The sequence below is a fragment of the Triturus cristatus genome, chromosome 1_1, assembly GCF_964204655.1.
Source record: "Triturus cristatus chromosome 1_1, aTriCri1.1, whole genome shotgun sequence".
Taxonomy (NCBI): domain Eukaryota; kingdom Metazoa; phylum Chordata; class Amphibia; order Caudata; family Salamandridae; genus Triturus; species Triturus cristatus.
Window position 1 is genome coordinate 211,027,523 of NC_140579.1, and position 19,150 is coordinate 211,046,672.

At 47.9% G+C, this 19,150-nt stretch overlaps 1 protein-coding gene across 7 annotated transcripts in view; it reads right to left on the reverse strand.

Moving 5' to 3' along the window:
• CDK18 (cyclin dependent kinase 18) overlaps positions 1-19,150 on the reverse strand; it is a 1,155,230-nt gene that overhangs the window by 707,107 nt on the left and 428,973 nt on the right. For all 7 annotated transcript variants that reach the window (XM_085624142.1, XM_085624143.1, XM_085624144.1 and 4 more), the window contains one exon: positions 3,988-4,093. In XM_085624142.1, coding sequence (XP_085480268.1) covers positions 3,988-4,093 — 106 coding nt within the window. The remainder of the gene's footprint in view (positions 1-3,987; positions 4,094-19,150) is intronic.

Below are 19,150 nucleotides of genomic sequence, written 5' to 3' on the forward strand. Positions count from 1 at the left end.
GGACCTCTCCGCGGCGTTCCACACTGTCTGCCACCGCACCCTTGTGCAGCGCCTCAGCAATGTCGGAATCCAAGAGAAGGCACTAGAATGGATCATCTCCTTCCTCGGCGGAAGGACACAGAGTCCGCCTCCCTCCGTTCAGATCAGAAGCCACCGAAGTCATCTGCGGCGTCCCTCAAGGCTCCTCGCTCAGCCCCACCCTCTTCAACGTCTACATGAGCACCCTTGCGGCCATCGCACGCCAACACAACCTCAACATCTCCTACGCCGACGACACCCAGATGATCCTCTCCCTCACCAACGACCCCGCCACCGCCAGAGCCAACCTACACAAAGGGATGAAAGACGTAGCCAAGTGGATGATGAACAGCCGCCTGACACGGAACTCGGACAAGACGGAAGTCCTCATCCTGGGATCATCGCCCTCCGCCTGGGACGACTCCTGGTGGCCCCCGACCCTGGGCAGTGCACCCAAACCAACAGACCATGCACGCAACCTGGGCTTCATCCTGGACTCCTCCCTCTCCATGACCAGACAAGTCAACGCCGCCTCCTCGTCGTGCTTCAACATCCTACGCATGCTACGGAAGATCTTCCGGTGGATCCCCACCGAAACCAGGAAGACGGTCACCCAGGCCCTTGTCACCAGCCGACTGGACTATGGCAACTCCCTCTACGCCGGAACCACTGCAAAACTCCAGAAACTACTCCAGAGGATCCAGAACGCCTCAGCTCGACTCATCCTGGACATCCCCCGACACAGCCACATCTCCGCACACCTGAGAAACCTGCACTGGCTCCCCGTCAACAAGAGAATCACGTTCCGGCTTCTCACCCACGCACACAAAGCGCTTCACAACCAAGGCCCAGGATACCTCAACGACCGCCTCAACTTTTACACTCCCACTCGCCAGCTCCGATCGACCAGCCACGCCCTCGCCCCCCGCATCCGAAGAACCACAACAGGAGGAAGATCCTTCTCCTACCTGCCCGCCAAGACGTGGAACTCCCTCCCCACCCATCTCCGCCTGACCCAAGACCACCTCTCCTTCAGGAAGCAACTCAAGACCTGGCTATTCGAGCAGTAGCGGACCCCCCCCCCCCACAGCGCCTTGAGACCCTCCGGGTGAGTAGCGCGCTATACAAATGCCTTGATTGATTGAGGCAGGATGAATTCCTCTTGTGGAGCACCACATGACCTGTGTTAGGGTCTATGATGATTCTTTTCTGTTTTGGATCGACAGGATCCGGAAAAAACAACTCCTCTGTATTTGGTGGTTTCGGCACCGAAGATTTTTGGTGTTTTTTACTGGGAGTCGAAGGATTTGTAGGCTTCGGCTTGTTTGGCTCGGGAACCTTGTTTTTGTTCGGTTCGGGAGCTTTGACTTTGACGTCCTTTTTCGAATCGACCGTTTTCTTGGGTTCGATCTGTTTTTTAGGCTCGGTGACCTTTTTGGAGTAGTTAGTCTTTTTCGGGTCGATATTTTTCTTGGGATCGACAGTTTTCGACTCTAGATGCTTCGGCGCCGGAGCTGGATTTTTTTTCTCGGCGCCGAAGGCATTTTGGGTGTAGGGAGATACGATTTGCTCGGTCCCGAGCTACCGGAAGGCTTTTCTATCATGTGACTTAGTGAGCTGACACCTACAGTCTGCACATGTTGTTTTGATTGGTGTGTCTATTTGAGATGTGTGCATGCTTGGTGATGGTCACTTCTGCTGTTGTGTCATTGTACGCTGTGTGCATTGTCAGCCCCCATGTGTGGTGCTGGTCTGCACATGGCCGAGAGTGTTATGTTTTCACAGCCCTTTGCCTCACCACATCTGTGTGTATGGGACACAACCACTAGTTTGCCCCAGAAGTGTTTGATGTGTTGGGAGCATGGATCATACATGCTGTTTGTTATTGGCAGCTTTGACCATGATGACACTTACCTTTTGGTCACTGTGATGAGGGAGGTTTGGTCCCCATCACCACAATGCTCCACATCTGCTGCATTTTGTGAGCCCCCACTTGACTTCTGTTCTACACAGTGAGAGGGTGTTCTTTTTACATTGCCACAGTGCTATGGGGATGCTTGCCTTGTGTATGTCACACTCATGTGTTGGTCGCACATGTGCTGTTACTTACATTGTATGCTCGTAGCCATATTCACTGTTTTGGGCATTTGTCACAGACTACACACTGTTGTCATGATGTCATGGGGGATGTATTTTGCGGACATACTTGATGTTTGCGTATGCTGGATGTGTTGCGCATCACCCATCCTATGGCTGGGGGTGGCAGGGGTGATGTGCAACAGGTCCCCTGTGAGTGGGGGTGGCAGGGGTGATGGACAACAGGTCACCTGTGAGTGGGGGTGGCAGGGGTGATGGGCAACAGGTCCACTATGGGTGTGGGTGGCAGGGGTGATGGGCAACATAAGCCCTGGGAGTGGGGGTGGCAGGGGTGATGGGCAACATAAGCCCTGTGAGTGGGGGTGGCTGGGGTGATGGGCACCAGGTCCCCTGTGAGTGGGGTTGGCAGGGGTGATGGGCAACAGGCCCGCTATGGGTGCGGGTGTTAGTGGTGCTGGCCATGCAACCCCTATGGTGGGCTGTTAGTGGCCAGGATGTGGATCCAGTGTGTGTGCGCTATTTTGCGGGTACGTGTCGTTTATGTGGTAGGTGTCTGACTTACCGCCTGCGCCGTCGGTCCCTGAGCCGGTCATAGATGTAGAGTACTGGTATGACCTGCGCGATGGGATTCATGATGTGTTCGTGTCGTACACTCTGCTTGTTGCTCCGTCTCGTACCCACTGCAAGCTGGTCCGTCTCGTAGCAGTGTATTGATTTGTGGCTGGAATCGTAGCTGATAAGCTTGTTTTCCGGATGCTGTGACGTGCCGTACGTGAGGACCCTTCCGGTGAGTAGGAAGTACGCATCATACTTATGCCGGAAACTGCTATGGATACTGCTTCCGGGCGACACGGTTCCTCTTTGGGAGTTACGGCTCGGACGGAGAATGGGGCTTGATTCACAGCCTACGTGTCAGTCGTGTTTTTGGCAGTTACGCGCATCGTACTTACTCTACAGGACGGACCGGCTCCGGGTATGTGTGGGTCGCAGGGTAAGGCTACGGACAGCTGTCCGACCGGCCATCGGAATCAGCCCCCTAGTGTCGAAGCAAGGTCTCTGCAGGCTCTTTAAACATACATGGCTGACATTTTTTCTATTGGCAAACCTACTTTATATTCATTTTCATGAAATGCATTTTCACACTACAGCAGTAAATTTAAAATACAAATGTAAGGAATTGGCAGAGATGGGGCCTAGGGGGTACTGGAAAAAGAAAAAACTAAGCCCCCCTAACCAGTTTCCAGAGGAATGAAAAACTGGGGTGTGCTGGAGTCTTAAGACTCCAGACACTGCCCAGCCGAGACCCCAGCAGCACACCCACTGACCTCTGGCCCTATGGCACTCTGAGGGCTTCGGAGTAAACGAAGACAGCCTGGAAATGCAGCAAATAAACATCGCTGCACTTCCAGGCGTCTTCATTTACATGTGCTTGCAGAGGACTTTGCGCCCCCCAGGGAACCCATCCACGCCCCCCCCCCCCCCCCCCCCGGAGGGCGCGCCCCACAGTTTGAGGACCTGTGCTTTAAAGGCTATATTCTGTCTGCTATTGGGAGTCACTCCTCAATTATCTGAGTGGTCACTAGGTGGCACTGTACTACAGCAAGGCACTTCCCCCCTTCCTGGAGAGGAGGGACTTCAGTACAGCCTTTTCCCAAAACCAGCTCACATTAAAATTCAGACTACTAACTCTAGAATTAACAACTACTCACCAAGCACGGGAGCTACTATAGCACACTATCCTGTGCTCCAGGTTGGACTGAGGCCACTGTGCTGCTCTTCATTGGAGCTTATTTCATTAGTGTCCGGGGTTCTACGGCAGAGACTAATGTCACATTGCCCTGAGGTTCCCACTAGGATATTGTGGCACTCTACCTTGGTGCGTGGTTGATGAGCGGCTGGCATCTGTAGAGGGGAAAGTTGTATACTTTAAACTCCGGGTTGGATGCGATTCCAGGCCACGTCTCCTCTGTTGGTGTCCCTGTGGGCAAAGTGACAAAGGGCAATTAACACAATGTCTATTGCGTGTGGGCATGCAGCCTGTCCTACATGTCATGTTCTCATGAGTTTATCCAAATATTCATCTAGTTACACATAACTCCTTCTAATCCGTCCATTCATCCATCTGTCCTCTTGTTTGACAATTCATTGATATGTCCATTCAATCAATCCATCCATCCATTCACCCTTTAGAGATTAAGGAGACTTTTGTTTATTTTATATTATTTATCAAGCACGAACCGGACCCCTGAGGGTACACACCACTGTAGAGGGGGTTACAGAGGCATTAATAGGGTCGGCATGGCACATTTGTAGAACCTTACATAGGTTCAGTGATTATGCTGAAGTTAATAGATTTACAATTCAGTTCGGCAGAATATATTTGTAAAGGGTAACAAACATTGCACGCTTTGTATTTCAGTTATTGTGTGTTCAAGTTGCAGGTAAAAAGGGGTTTTCTGCTAACGGGCGTCATCAAGTGGTGGTGGATGCGTCAAAAGTCGAGGAACATACAGGGGCTTATTTACAAGCCCCTTGCACTACTTTTGCGTCATTTTTAACATGGGAAAAGTGACGTATGGGTGACGCAAGGGGCTTTTGAATAAGCCCCACAATTTTTAGATTTGTTCTAAACTGGCGGAGAGATCGGGAGAGTCTTAGGTTTGGGGACAAGAAACACCTTTAGGGTAAATAGAACAAATGTGTGGATCCTCCCTTCATCGTGCTTGCACTCTCAGTATAGTGGACCAGATGTAGGAAAGGATTTTGAGATTGCAAAACCCTGCAATGTGTAGAATCACGGGGTTTCCAACCACAAAATGCCTTTTTCTAATTTACAAAACCTTGTGGGTTTTGAGATCCATACCCAATCGCGGGTGGAAAAGGGACTTGGTATGCGATGTATACCAAATTGAAATTTTGAGGCCTCAGTTCCGGTCACAAACCATTGAAAAGTTATGGACATCTCAAAGGTGGTGGTAACGGAGTACCTTTGGGACCTCTTCCCCCTCTGGAAATTCTGTTAGCATTCTCAGAGTACGTAGGCAGTGGTCCAGGGAACCAGTGCCTATGTCACCTGTTTTCCCAAATGGGAAACTTATGTTTTTAATGTACACAGTTTCCTTTAAATGACAAGGGCCACTAAAAAGTTTTCCATTTGGAAATGCAAACACAGGGATGATGTGTGTGGTCCCTTGCAGGCCACCATCTCTGTTTGTAGACAATCACAGGGGGTCACAAAGTGCGACCTGCCTAATTAATATTCATCATTTATTTATTTGTCGTCATTTGTAAGGCACACTATCACTCATACTGTCTCTTTGTGCTCAAGTTACGTGGCTACGGACACGTCACTGAGCCACTTATTTCAGCAAAACATTGTGTGCAAACTATCGTGAAACACAAATATCCTGTCAAAAATGTGACGACATGAATATTGAGGGACAGGATATAAATGGTAAAAAGATAATGTTTTTTGGTCTTTAATATTGATTTTTTCATATTGTATATAATAAAGTATTTTCAATTAGTTTGATAAATTGTAGTTATTTAGCATTATAAGTTATTAGTATTGTAATATTTGTGTTTTATTTGTTTTGGTATATTTAACATTTTTAAACGGAATGCATTTTTAAAAAAAATTTCATCAGGAGGTACTAATTTAGTATAGGATTCTTACGTTTGTAGGGGATGAGGGTGGGAAGTTTTGTAATGTGTAACTTTATTTGTAACATTTATTTTTTTGATTTTATGTGCTTAGTACTTGAAAATGAAGTCAATTGTTTAACTGATTTATTGTTATTTTAATTAGTTTAAGATTTTGAATTTTTAATTGGTTGATCAATTCCTTTTTAGGTCTCGGCTAGCGCTTGCGCAGTCTCGCTCGCGAGATTTAATGACTTGGAGAAGAGGGGCTTGAACCCACCTCTCTTCTCTCCTCTTCTCCATTGGCTGGCCTCTTAAATGCTGGTCAGCCATTGTCTCTCCAAACAAGCCCCGTCTTTTTGCGATTTGGGGGCGTGTTTTTCGATTCTTTCTCTGGGCGTGTTTTTTTCTCTCCTCCAGCCAATGGCAAGAGGAGAGAAAGAAAAACACGCCTCCGAAAACGACACTGCTTGCGTGCTGGTGTTTCGCATTTTGTTGTGAAAAAATTGCAGACATCTGCTGTTCAACTTGAAATCTTTGGGAAACCCTGCTGGAACTGGTTGCAGATCTGGTCCTCATGATTTCATACTGGTAGGAACACTTTCACGAAAGTTTGTGCAACGTGAAATATTTTTAAAGCGCGGCGGGTTAGTAACACTGTGCAAAACTGGATATTATTTCACCCCTTCTAGCATCCTGCCTGTTGCCAGGCCGTCAATGGCTTTACGTATCTCGCAAGTTTCCCGGAGCTAGAGGTGCAAGCACGTGGGCACTTTGACTCCGCTCTCCGTGCATCTCAGGAAAACTAAAACTTCGACTTTCACGTTGCCTCGTCCGTTGTTACACCCACCCCGTGCTGTCCCTTGCCCAGGAAGGTCCCCGGGCGCATGCCGTCCTTAGCCCGATTCCAGGGCCAGTCATCATAGCCAGGGAACACAGAACAGCACCGTGGCATGTCACCCGGGCACATACCTGCCCCTGAGGAGCTCTGCGCACGGCAGTGCCGTCACACGGAGTTCCTCCTCCTCAGCCATGAGTTGTTTTGCCGCCGTCTCCAGGGCCTGACGCTGTTGGTAGCAACGCTGTGACGTGTGCTGGAACAAATGATGTCATCTCCCAGCCACAGGCTAGGTTTTAGGCACTGGCTGGGAATGGGCTAAACGTGCGAACCATAATTTCATATCACACGGTTGTGACGACGGACATGTCGTATAGTATAGTAAAGACCTGGTTCAATTAAACTGACTTGTTACACGGCTTTGGACGATTCTCGGTACTGGTGTTTTCCAGTCAAGACGAACCAGGAGTCTCCCACAGTCTCCTCATCTGCATACCTGGTGCTGAGAGATAACAGGCATTCTGCCCCTCACCAAGCCCCCCCCCAAAAAAAGGGTCATCGAGGCTGTCGCCAATGTCATGGGGTGTTTTCACACCTATTATGGACATTGGCTACTTACAGCTTCCGAAAAGAGCTGGAAACACTCGGTTTACAGTGGGTTTCAGCTGTTCACCCTGGCAACGTGCTGCGATTTCGGCTCCTCACTGATCTGCCCACATTGTCCGATAGTTCATTTGAATTACGCCCGCAGTTATTAAATAAATGATCACACACTGCCTGCGTAGAAACTCCCATGTTCACAGTGACATTAAACAGTTGAACCTCACCAGTACCACCTGGTGAATGTATTTAGTTTTTGATACAACTTTCCAGAAAGTAGTAGGTTTTAAATTGAAGTTGCTCTTTTTTTTTTAAGACCTGGACAATTTCCAAAATCCGCTAAGTGATGGAGTTAAAAATACGATAAACATTGACCTTTTTCGGGGATTGATTTTTAATAAAAACGAAACTTGTAAAAACGTGTTATCTGAGTGCACATCTGCATGCTGCTTACAGAGCACTGAAAGTAAATGGGCACTGGCTAAACTGTGTAAATGCACGTGTGCATTGCACGCACCGTTACACATCACGTGACACGCCCCAAGCGGTTATCTCCCCATTTCACTGAATGAACTCTCTCACTGAACTCTCTGCTACACCAGGGGCCGTATGTACAAACATTGGAATAGCAATTATTACCGAATCGCAATTCCTAGCCTAAGAAAACTTACAAACTTCGGACAGCGGTTCCTAGTGGGGTCGCACAAATAGACCTACCCCATGAATATTAATGAGGTGGGTCGCACAAATAGGCCTACCTCATTAATATTAATGAGGTGGGTTGCAATTTGTGACCCATTAGGAATTGCAGTCACCACAGGGATGGTGGTCTGCCATATTTTAATAAAACAATTTTTTTTCATTTTTAAATGCAGCCCGTTTTCATTAACATAAAACAGATTGTGTTTAAAAAAATAAAATGAAACATTTAGGTTTCGTTACTTAAGAGCAGGCAGTGGCCCCCACCAGAGAGATGGCAGCTGATTCGTCCCAGTTTACCAAGAGATCAGATGCTTTTCCCTAAACTTTTCGTATTTGGATTAGCCAAGGGATTATTGGGACCGGCTGCTGGATACAAACTAAGACATCGTTAGCATACAAATAAATATGGTCCTCTGTGTTGTCTCCCCATCACAGACCCCACACCTGTGCATTAGTCCATATCCATTCAGACAGAAGCTCTACGGTGAGGGTAAGGAAAGTAAGGGGGCATCCCTGACACGCAGGTGTCCGTCGTATCAGACACGTCTATGGCACTGCACAGTTTGCCCAGCTCTTTCCCATGGAGAGCAGTACAATAGCTCTATGCACCTACAACAGTATCGTAAATCTGACATCTCCAAAGCCGAACTTTGCCTACTGATGCCTAAGTTGAAGTGGAAATAGTAAACTTGAGCACCTCCAAAGTCCAACACTTTCCCCACTTTTACTCATGCTGGAGAGGGAATAGTAAACGCTATCCCTCCAAAGTCCAACACTTTACCCCACTTTTGCAAGGATCAGAGTGGAAATAATACATGAAACACCTCTAAAACCCAGCACCTGCCCTACTATTGCTAAGATTGGAGTCTAAATAGTAAATGTAACATCGCCCTGGTCCAACACTTTCCTTACATTTCCTTACATTGAAGTGGAAACAGTAAATCTTACCCCTCCAAAATCAAAATCTGTTGCCAAGATTGGAGTGGGAATGGTAAATAGGACCCCTGTAAAGTCGAACACTTTCCTGAATATTGCTTAATTAGGAGTGGAAATAATTATATCTTTTTCTATTGCTTTTTAAATATTTGTTTTAATTATTTATAACATTAATTTGTAATGTGTTTTGATTTGTTCATTTTGATTTACAGGAGTATACATTGCGGTCTGATTTTATTATACATATGTTTATACATTTTTATTTTTATCATTATTAATAATTGTAATGTCATATTTTTTTGCAAATATGGATTCATTTATCTATAATTTTACTTTTGTTTTAAACATTATCTAAATTAAATCAAATCTAACGTTATATTCTGTAAAATTGATATACTCACATTTTTTTTGATGATATTCTCGAACACAATTGTTTTTTTTACCAGTATTTTGAACTTTACATTCATTATAATTGTATAATCGTTGTACTCTTTTATGGTCCAAAGTGACCGAAATAAAGATGATGATGATGATGATATAAAGTATGTAAACATGATATTTTGTTTCCGGATATTTTTTTCGCAAGATTGGTTTCTCTAGATTAGGTCATACAACCAGGCCATCAATCAGAGCCAAGTTATAAGGGATTTGTAAAATTTGTGCAATTTGAGAATATCAGGTTCAATGAGGATATTTGGAGGGAGTGAGTTCAAACAGAAGGTACCAGGACTTGGAGTGATCTTTCTTCCTACTTACACAGAATGAATGTTGGGGTGGAGATGGTGGGCTTAGGCGAGAATCTCAGCAGTAGTTAAGGTTAATATGTGTTAAATCTATCCTTGAAAAAAACGAAGGCATGGATCCATAGAAGGTCTTGTGCATTAGGCAATCGACTTTAAACTGGATGCGTTTATTCAATGGCAGACAGTTAAGTTGCTTGGGGAAAAGTGTTGTATGATCACATTTTATAAATCGAAAATAAGTCTCAATGTGGTACTTTGTGGCAGATTTTGGGCCGGTGTAGGCTTTTTGTACAGTCCAAAATACTCTGAGTTCTCTTTATCCATAAATTGAAAGAGTCAAGATTGAGTGAAAGACTATTCTGAAGTTTTAGGCAGAGATTGGTGTTCAATATAATCCTAAATTTAGTGTCAGACTTTAACTGTGAAGGGCATTCTCTCATTCTGCAGCCACAACATAGGCTGTCATTTGCTTATTTTGCTGAAGGGAAGTAGAATCTGTTTTGCTGGGGCTGCGATTCAGGAAGTTGGGCCTCACCTCACGCTTGGTAATACCTAAAACCAAGGACAACTCTAATGTACTAATGCTTGGCAGGCATGCAACAGATAAACTGTGTCGGCTGCATAAAAGGAATATGCTACTTACCAGTATGCATCTGTTCTTGGCATGTAGAGCTGCAGATCTATACACTTTTGCATAGATCGCCATCTGGTGTTGGGCCCGGATGTTTGCAGTTTGTTTTTCTTCTTGGACAGTCTTTGGAAGTCACGAGTTCGGTGACTCCTCCTTCGGTCCGTACTGCGCATGGGCTTCGGCTCCATCCTCAGTGTTTTTCGCCAGCAGGGAAAAGATGGAGCGTAGTGATAATAGTAAGAAACCCATGTGTGTTGTATCTAAATAAGATAGACTGGAACGGATACAGGTAGCCGGGGAGGCGGGTGGGCGTGTATAGATCTGCAGCTCTACATGCCAAGAACAGATGCATACTGGTAAGTAGCATATTCCGTTCGAGGCACATGAGCTGCAGATTATACACTTTTGCATAGATTATATAGCAGTCCCCAACCCTAGCGGCGACCACCAGTATCCGTTGCAGTGGTTTGAAATAGTGTCTTTAGTACAGCCTGGCCCACACTAGCTTGTTGTTTGGAGTGCACGTCTACACAGTAATGTTTTGTGAAGGTGTGCGGTGTTGGCCATGTGGCTGCTTTGCAGATGTCATCTAAGGGTATGTTCCCTAGAAAAGCCATAGAAGCCCCTATCTTTCTTGTAGAGTGGGCTTTAGGTGGAACAGATAATGTTCTTTTTGCTTTGTGATCGCAAATTTGAATGCACTTTAATACCACCTAGCTATCCCTGATTTAGAGATGGGGTTGCCTTTATGCGGTGGAGAGAAGGAGACAAACAATTGTTTAGTCTTTCTGAAAGGTTGCGTTCTTTGTATGTAGTACAGTAAAGCCCTTTTAACATCAAGTGTATGTAGAGCCCTTTCCGCAACAGATTGAGGTTGCGAGAAAAAAAACGGTAATTCCACCGATTGATTAAGATGGAAGGGGGAAATGACTTTGGGCAGAAATGTTGGATTTGTGCGAAGTAGCACCTTGCTGTGATATATCTGTAAAAAGGGTTCTTGTATAGTGAACGCTTGTATCTCACTAACCCTTCTAAGGGAAGTGATAGCTACGAGGAAAGCGGTTTTCCAAGTGAGGAACTGTAGCTCACATTTATGCATTGGTTCGAAAGGCGGACCCATTAGCCTTGTAAGAACTACGTTGAGATTCCATACAGGGGAAGGTGGTGCCCTGGGTGGAATTACTCGTTTAAGGCCTTCCATAAAGGCTTTAATAGCAGGCGCTCTGAACAGTGATAAATGCTGTCTGTTTTGTAGGTAAGCAGCAATTGCTGCTAGGTGTAGACGTATGGATGAATATGCCAGGTTACACCTTTGAAGATGGAGCAGATAGCATATGATGTGCTGTATGGATGCATCTAAAGGGTTGACTGGATTGTTACGGCAGTAAACAACAAATCTTCCACTTTGCGGCATAGCACGCTCGAGTGGTAGGACGTCTGGCTTCCTTGATAATGTTCATGCAATCAGGGGGAAGGTTAAGGTATCCAAATTCTAAGATTTCAGGAGCCAGATCGCAAGGTTGAGCTGAGCTGGGTCCGGGTGCCTGATTTCTCCATGGTTCTGGGTTAGGAGGCATGGGGACAGGTGCAGTTTTTGATGTAGTACCACCGATAGCTGTAGTAGTGTGGTGTACCACGGCTGCCTGGCCCATGTTGGGGCTACCAGAATGAGTGTGAGGGAGTGCTGTTGTAGCTTCCTTACCACTAATGGAATTAGCGGGAGAGGTGGAAAGACGTATGCAAATTTGCCTGACCAGTTCATCCATATCGCATTGCCTTTGGACAATGGGTGTGGGTATCTGGCGGTGAAGCTTGGGCATTTTTTGTTTTCGTGGGTGGCAAAGAGGTCTATCTGAGGATGCCCCCACTTGTGGAAGAATGGGCGAAGAACTTGTGGATGCAGTTCCCATCCATGCATTTGCTGCGTTTGTCTGCTGAGCAGATCTGCCATGGTGTTTTGTATGCCTGGGACGTGTTGTGCCAGGAGAAAGATTTTTTTGTGGAATTGCCCATCTCCATATGCTCTGTGCTAAGCGGGAGAGCTGGGGGGGGAAGAGTGTGTCCCCCCCTGTTTTTGAATATAATACATTGTAGTCATATTGTCTGTGCGAATGAGGACTGTTTTGGCTGAAATTTGTTTCTGAAAGGATTTCAGGGCTAGAAAGATCGCCAATAGCTCCAGATGGTTGATGTGGAGTAATTTTTGCTGTGGCGTCCATAGACCTTGCACTGTGAGGTGTAGAAGGTGCGCTCCCCAGCCGGAGAGCGATGCGTCCGTTGTTAGAATCACCTGAGGAACCGGGTCCAGGAACGGCCGCCCTTTGGAAAGGTTTGTGGTGTTCCACCACTGCAGAGAGTGATGGGTGCGGCCGTCCACCAACACCAGATCCGTCAGCTGTCCCTGGTTCCACTGCCGTGCTAGGCACTCTTGGAGTGGACGCATGTGGAGTCTTGCATGGGGCACTATGAAGATGCAAGATGCCATCATCCCTATTAGCTTCATAAACACTCTTGCTGGGAGAGAGTGCTGAAGAATGAATGTTTGGCGCAAGGCTTGTTGCTTGCGATTCTGGCTGAATTGGGATAGGCTATAGATTTGGAGGTGTCTATAGTGGCCCCGAGATATTGCTTTGTGTGAGATGGTATGAGGTGGGATTTTTGATTCACCGTGAAGCCTAGCTGGTGGAGCAGTTGGATGGTGCTGTTTGTATGTTGCACACACTGGTGGTAGGACGCGGCTTTTATCAGCCAGTCGTCCAAGTAAGGGAAGACATGAATATGTTGTCTTCTGAGGTGTGCTGCTACTACCGCTAGGCATTTGGTAAACACCAGTGGTGCGGTTGTGACCCCGAAGGGGAGAACTCTGAATTGGTAATGCTGACCGTCCACCACAAACCTAAGGTACTTCCTGTGAGAAGGGTGTATTGGAATATGAAAGTATGCGTCTTTCAAGTCCAGTGTAGTGAGAAAGTCTCCCTGGCAGAGGAGTGGGAGAACTTGTTGGAGGGTTACCATGTGGAAATGGTCCGAATGTATGTATGCATTTAGAGGCCGGAGGTCTAGAATGGGCCGTAGGGTCTCGTCTCTCTTTGGTATTAGAAAATACAGAGTAGACCCCTAAATTTTGCTGATTGACGGGGACCTGCTCTATAGCTCGTTTTTGCAAGAGGGAGATTACCTCCTGTTTGAGCAGTGTGGTGTGTTCTTGCGACATTGTACGGTGCCTGGGTGGAATATTGGGTGGGGTAGATGTTAGTTCGAGACAGTAGCCTGACTGAACAATTTGTGTCACCCATTTGTCTGATGTTATGGTCTCCCAGGTGGGAAGAAAATGCCGTAGTCTGCCCCCGACTGGAGTGGAATGGTCGGGGGGGAGCGGGGGAAAGTCATTGGGCGGGTGGTGTGGCAGAACGGGTGGTGTTGGTTTTGCCCCTGCCCTTATTATGGTTTCCTCTATATCCACCTCTTTGATAGCCCTTCGAGAAGGTAGTCTGAGGAGGGGACTTGTAGGAAGTAGAGGCGCTGTCGGCAGAGTAACCTCTGCCTGTGCCACGAAAGGAGGAACGACGAAATGAACGTCTAGGGGGTATGGGATTGTAATGCCCCCATAGACTTTGCTGTATCCGTGTCCTTTTTCATTTTCTCCAATGCTTCGTCAACCTTTGGACCAAATAGGTGTTGTTGGTCAAAGGGGTGATTTAATATAGATGCCTGGACTTCTGGCTTAAACCCTGAGATTGAGCCAGGCATGACGACGAAGCAGAACACTGGTGTTTATAGCTCTAGAAGCGGTGTCTGCTGCGTCGAGGGCACATTTAATTGAGGTGTTGGTAATGAGCTTTCCCTCCTGTATTAGCTCATGAGCCCTGTGTTTGTTTGTCTGGGAGGTGTTGCATGATAGCCTCCAGCTCATCGTAATGTGCTCTATCATAACGTGCAAGCAGTGCTTGCGTGTTGGCGATGCGCCACATATTTGCAGCTTGCGAGGCAGTGCGTTTACCAGACGCATCTAAGAGCTTTGACTCCTTATCTGGTGGTGGAGCCTCCCCTGAGGATTGAGAGTTAGACCGCTTCCTAGCTGTGGATACCACCAATGAGTCTAAGGGAGCAGGTCCTTTAATATATGCAGGATCTGTGGGGGCTGCTTTATATTTCTTCTCTATCCTGGGGTTTAATACCCTAGCTCTGACTGGGTCCTTGAACACCTCTGCAGCAGGTTTGGTTACTCCTTTTAGCATGGGCAATATTGCTGTGGCCTTATCTTGTATGTCAAAAGTGTCCAGTAGGAAATCGTCCTCAACTGGCTCACTGTGTAATTCTACCCCATGGTAGTGTGCCGCCCGCTGTATTAAGTGGTGGAACCCCAGAGAGTCCTCTGGAGGAGATGGCCTGGATGGATAAATGTCATCCTGAGGCATATCTGGTACATCGGGGTTGTGGTAATCCTCCCATGGGTCTGGTGTCCCTGGAGGTGTGGGGTCTATTGGGGCGTCAGCTGGATCATAATCGGGATCTCCATAAACAGGGTCTGGAGATGGGTTGGAGAGCGGTGAGGCAAAGGTGGCGGAGATATGGGAGGTGGAGAAGGTGGTGGGGAGGGTACTCTGAAGGGAGATGTGGCAGAGTCCTTCCGTTTTGGCGTTGGAGGAGGATCTGGCTTGTGTAAATATCTTTTTTTGGAAGACAAAGTTAAATGCCCAGTCTTTGGATCCTTTGTTAAAGTTTTTTGATAAGGATCTTGCGTAAATAGTTCTCCTGGCACCGAATGGTCTGTCGGTGCCGAGGTTTTCGGAGCCGAGGGCTTCGATGGTTTCTCCATGCCATGCTTTTTCGGGGCCTTCGATTTCTTCGGTGCCGAGGCAGACTTCGGCGCCGGAGCGTCGGTGCCGAGGGGTTTGTGTTTATGTTTTGTCGGCACCGAGAGTGCAGGTTTCGAGCTCGATAGCTTCGGAGCCGAACTGGGTGTAGTTTTCTTCGGTGCCGAACTGTGTTTTTCGGCACCAGGAGTAGGCTGGCTCGAGCCGAGGCGCCAGGAGACTTATGATGCTTCGACACCGGGCCCGAAGGTGGGATGATAGAATCTGTATGTTTGGTTTTCCCTAGGCCCGGAGGCGAAGGTGTAACCGGAGTCTCTTTCGGTGTGGGTATGGGAGTGGGAGGGGGTAGAGTACTCACGACCCTCTGCGCCGGTGTGATCTCCTCCAGGTCGGAGTCGTCGGCCTCGGAAGCGCGGACGAGTTCTTCCTCCTGCTCGGTGTGCTGTTGCCCCGAAGCTCCGGTGTCGTCTCCGAAAATGTCAGGTGGAGCCGAAGTCTATGAGTGCGCCATGGTGTGTCGAGCTCTTCGATCCAGAATAGTCTTTTTCAAACTAAAAGACTTGCAGGCGGGGCAGTCTCGGGCCTAGTGTTCAGGAGAGAGGCAGAGGTTGCACACCTGATGGAGGTCGGTGTGGGGAAATTTAGACCCACATTTTGGGCACTTTTTGAAGGGAGTCCTTTCCATCGGCCGAGACCGGAGTAGAGGGAGGCCCGAAGGCCGGCGCCGATGTCTGGAATCGAGAAGTGCCGCCGAGAGAGATGAAGAAGATGATTTTTGTTCTTAAGAATCTCGATGGACGAGGATTTTCCGTCGAAGGTCGAACTGGAAGAGTTCGAAGCTGGAGCACGAAGTATCACATCCGAGCCCGATGGCGGAAAAAAACAATCTGAGGATGGAGCCGAAGCCCATGCGCAGTACGGACCGAAGGAGGAGTCACCGAACTCGTGACTTTCAAAGACTGTCCAAGAACAAAAACAAACTGCAAACATCCGGGCCCAACACCAGATGGTGATCTATGCAAAAGTGTATAATCTGCAGCTCATATGCCTCGAACATATATTTTTAATTGATAATTCTGCTGATGGAATGCAAGGGGACTTAGTTATATCTTAAAAAGTAGATGGAAAATAATGGCATCAAGTGGCAATCCCCAGAAGGGAGGTTTGGAAATAGTGAAATCTCTCTAATTGGATGGATTTGATAAAAAGCAACAAATGGGGGACAGTGCCTGGGACGATGGCCGCCAGGACGTAGCTTACTGAGCTCCCGTTCTGGCCTGTGAAAACCTTTTGGTGTCTGTATCAAGAAGTCAGCCATTCCGCCACTCCGGGACCGCCATAACTTTATTGACTGCGGCAGACCCAATTGGGAGAAAAGTGCTGATGGCAGCCCCCACGCCTCAGAGGATCGCAACCAGGTGGCGGTGCTTAGGGTCTGTTGTTGAGGCCTGGACGCCCTAAGAAGGGCCAGCTGTTTCGATAACACGCTGCTGTGCATGTACCCGCCTGCACAGCGCCAAAGTCGGCGGGCCCCTGAAAAGTTAATCCAGAGAGCCGATAAGGTGACAAGATGGGAAGATGGGAACAACCACTCAGCCTCTAAATTGGGAGGCGTGGTCAGCCTGGGCCCAGCGGTGCTGGCAGAGAGAAAGGAGTGCTGTTCCCCAGCAGAGGATTTGGCAATATTTTGTGGAGCAGAGATAGTTGAGGCTGCACACAGCCAGCGGGGGCCGTGAAGAGCAGCTGGAGCTAGAAGTGCTGTGATTCCGGACGCAAGGGGGGCCCCGTGACTGATCTTCCCCTTTGCCTTGGCACAGAGGCTGCCTGCTGGTGCACCCCCTCACACTGATAGCGAGAGTGCTTAATTATAGGGATAGAGATGCCATCTTGTGTGATCCGGCAAGCTGGGGACCCCAGATTCAAGAACCTTGTGATTCACATTTTACTGGATTATAAGAGTAAGTGCAGAAGTTGTGGCTCACATTTTTGTGTGGGGGGGTTAAACAGAAGTTGAAGGCTATGGAACTTCATTACATGCTCCTCTACCCAGCCAAACCGACGGTGATTCACAATGGTCAATCACATTTCTTTGGCATTGAGGGACTGGCTTGAGGCCCGTGGCGATGGCCGGGTCCTGGCGTCGACTCCCCGTGACTGGCAACTAGATAGGGAACTCCCCCACACAGCCAAAAGGGATGCCTAGGCAATGAGGTGGTGGAGCCTCTAGTCTAGATCCTCCTCTGGAGTGATAGACAGGATGGCACGTTGGACATAGAGCAGCAGAGATTGGAAAGGGAGGCAGCAATGGCGCTGGCAGAGGCAGTGACGGCCTCCAACTCTGACGAGAGCACCAGGGAATGGTGAAGAAAACCTGGAGCTGGGAGAGACCTGCATTTGTGTTTGGCTCTGCTGCTGCTCTTATATATTGATACACTACAATGTAGTCACCACACTGCGGGTGTGTACCACTACCTCCCACTGTCTCGGAGTGCAGAGCTGGGGGGTCCCGCTAAGGGGGATTGGTGCAGTGGACAGCATGTTTCAAGAGACTATGTGTGGGCGAATGGGTGACATGCTGAGTAAAAGGGGGAGAGGCAGGCCCGGTTCTAGCGGGTGGGCCAGGCCCACCCAAACAGGAGTCTTGGCCCTCGCAGTGAGAACTTAAAGGCGGGGGCAACGCCATTTGGCTCAAAGTCCTTCAACCGCCGGCGCCCCCCCCCCCCCCACCCACCCCGTCGTGTGTGTGTGTCAGCCCAGCCGAGACAGCTTCCCAGGCGCGCTCACAGACAGTTTGAGCTCATCGCAGCCGCACCAGAGTACTTCACAGGTCTTTACAAGACCATTTACATGTTAAAGGCTTTGTTTATTTTGTCACCCCTTCAGCTCCACTAGGGGCGTGGCGAAAGGCGACAAATCCTTTCTTTGGCACAGGTAACCTTTGCCTACTGTCCTGCTGCGTGGATATTTTTTTTTTCTATGCAGCGCAGGAGAAAAGAAGTTTGTTTATTCGGATTCACTTTTCCTAACCCCTGCAGCTGCTGATCAGACCAGGCTGTGACACAAAGTTTGACTAATGGAGTAGGTAAGAGAATGTGTTACTATTTGTTTTTCTTTTTAAAGTATGCACAGGCCCAGCAGGACACATACTTTGCGTGCGCTTCATTTAAACATTTTATCATTCTCATGGCCCATGCAGGACAATAGGACAATAAAAAATGCCCAGATAAGGATGGTGATTAATGATCCTGCTGGAGGAGAGCAATCATTTGTCGGTTAGTAGTTTTTAAATGTAGATGAACTGTATTTTATGTGGAAGCTCAGTGGGTTACTGCCTTTGTCACAGAGATCCTGGTGTTACTTGCAGTTCAGAAGTTACAATCGTAACATAGGACAGTGACCAATAAACTGTCACCAAAGAGCTGCATACAAACATAAATGGTAGTTAGAACTTCGCTTTCTTTTTTTGTGATATAGTTAGAACTTCCCCAGTCTCATTCTAATGTTGCTAAAATGAGTATGTTTGGACAGATATACATTTTTATCACTAAAGCTGACCCCCATGGAGTACTCTTTAAATCCTAAGGTTGTGTTTCCCCACACCAAACCCTTTAAAAATATACTGCCCACCAGTATGGATGACATGTGATTCATACACCTTGTAATCCTCATTGTTTTATGTGACATTCCTTGTAGACTGATTTACATACTTGAAAGATGCATTGTCTCTGTACAATGTGTGCGTGGTGTAAAGTACTGACACACTACACCGATATGAGTAGCGCTATATAACAAATGAAATGCATATGAGAAAGGGGCTACGTAAAGATGAGGGGCACTGAGGGAATCCGAGGAGGTAATGGGAGGGGCTATGGAGCGACGTGGGGCACTGTTGGAGGGTGACAATGAGGGAATCCGAGGAAGAGGTCATGGGGTGGAGGGGGGAGCTAGGGAGAGATGAGGGGCACTGGTGGAGGGTGGTAGTGAGGGAGTCTGAGGAGGAGGTCATGAGGGGGAGGGGCTACAGAGAGAGGAGGGGCACTGGTGGAGGGTGGCAGTGAGGGAATCCGAGGAGGTCATGAGGGGGAGGGGCTATGGGGAGATGAGGGGCACTTGTGGTGTGTGGCAA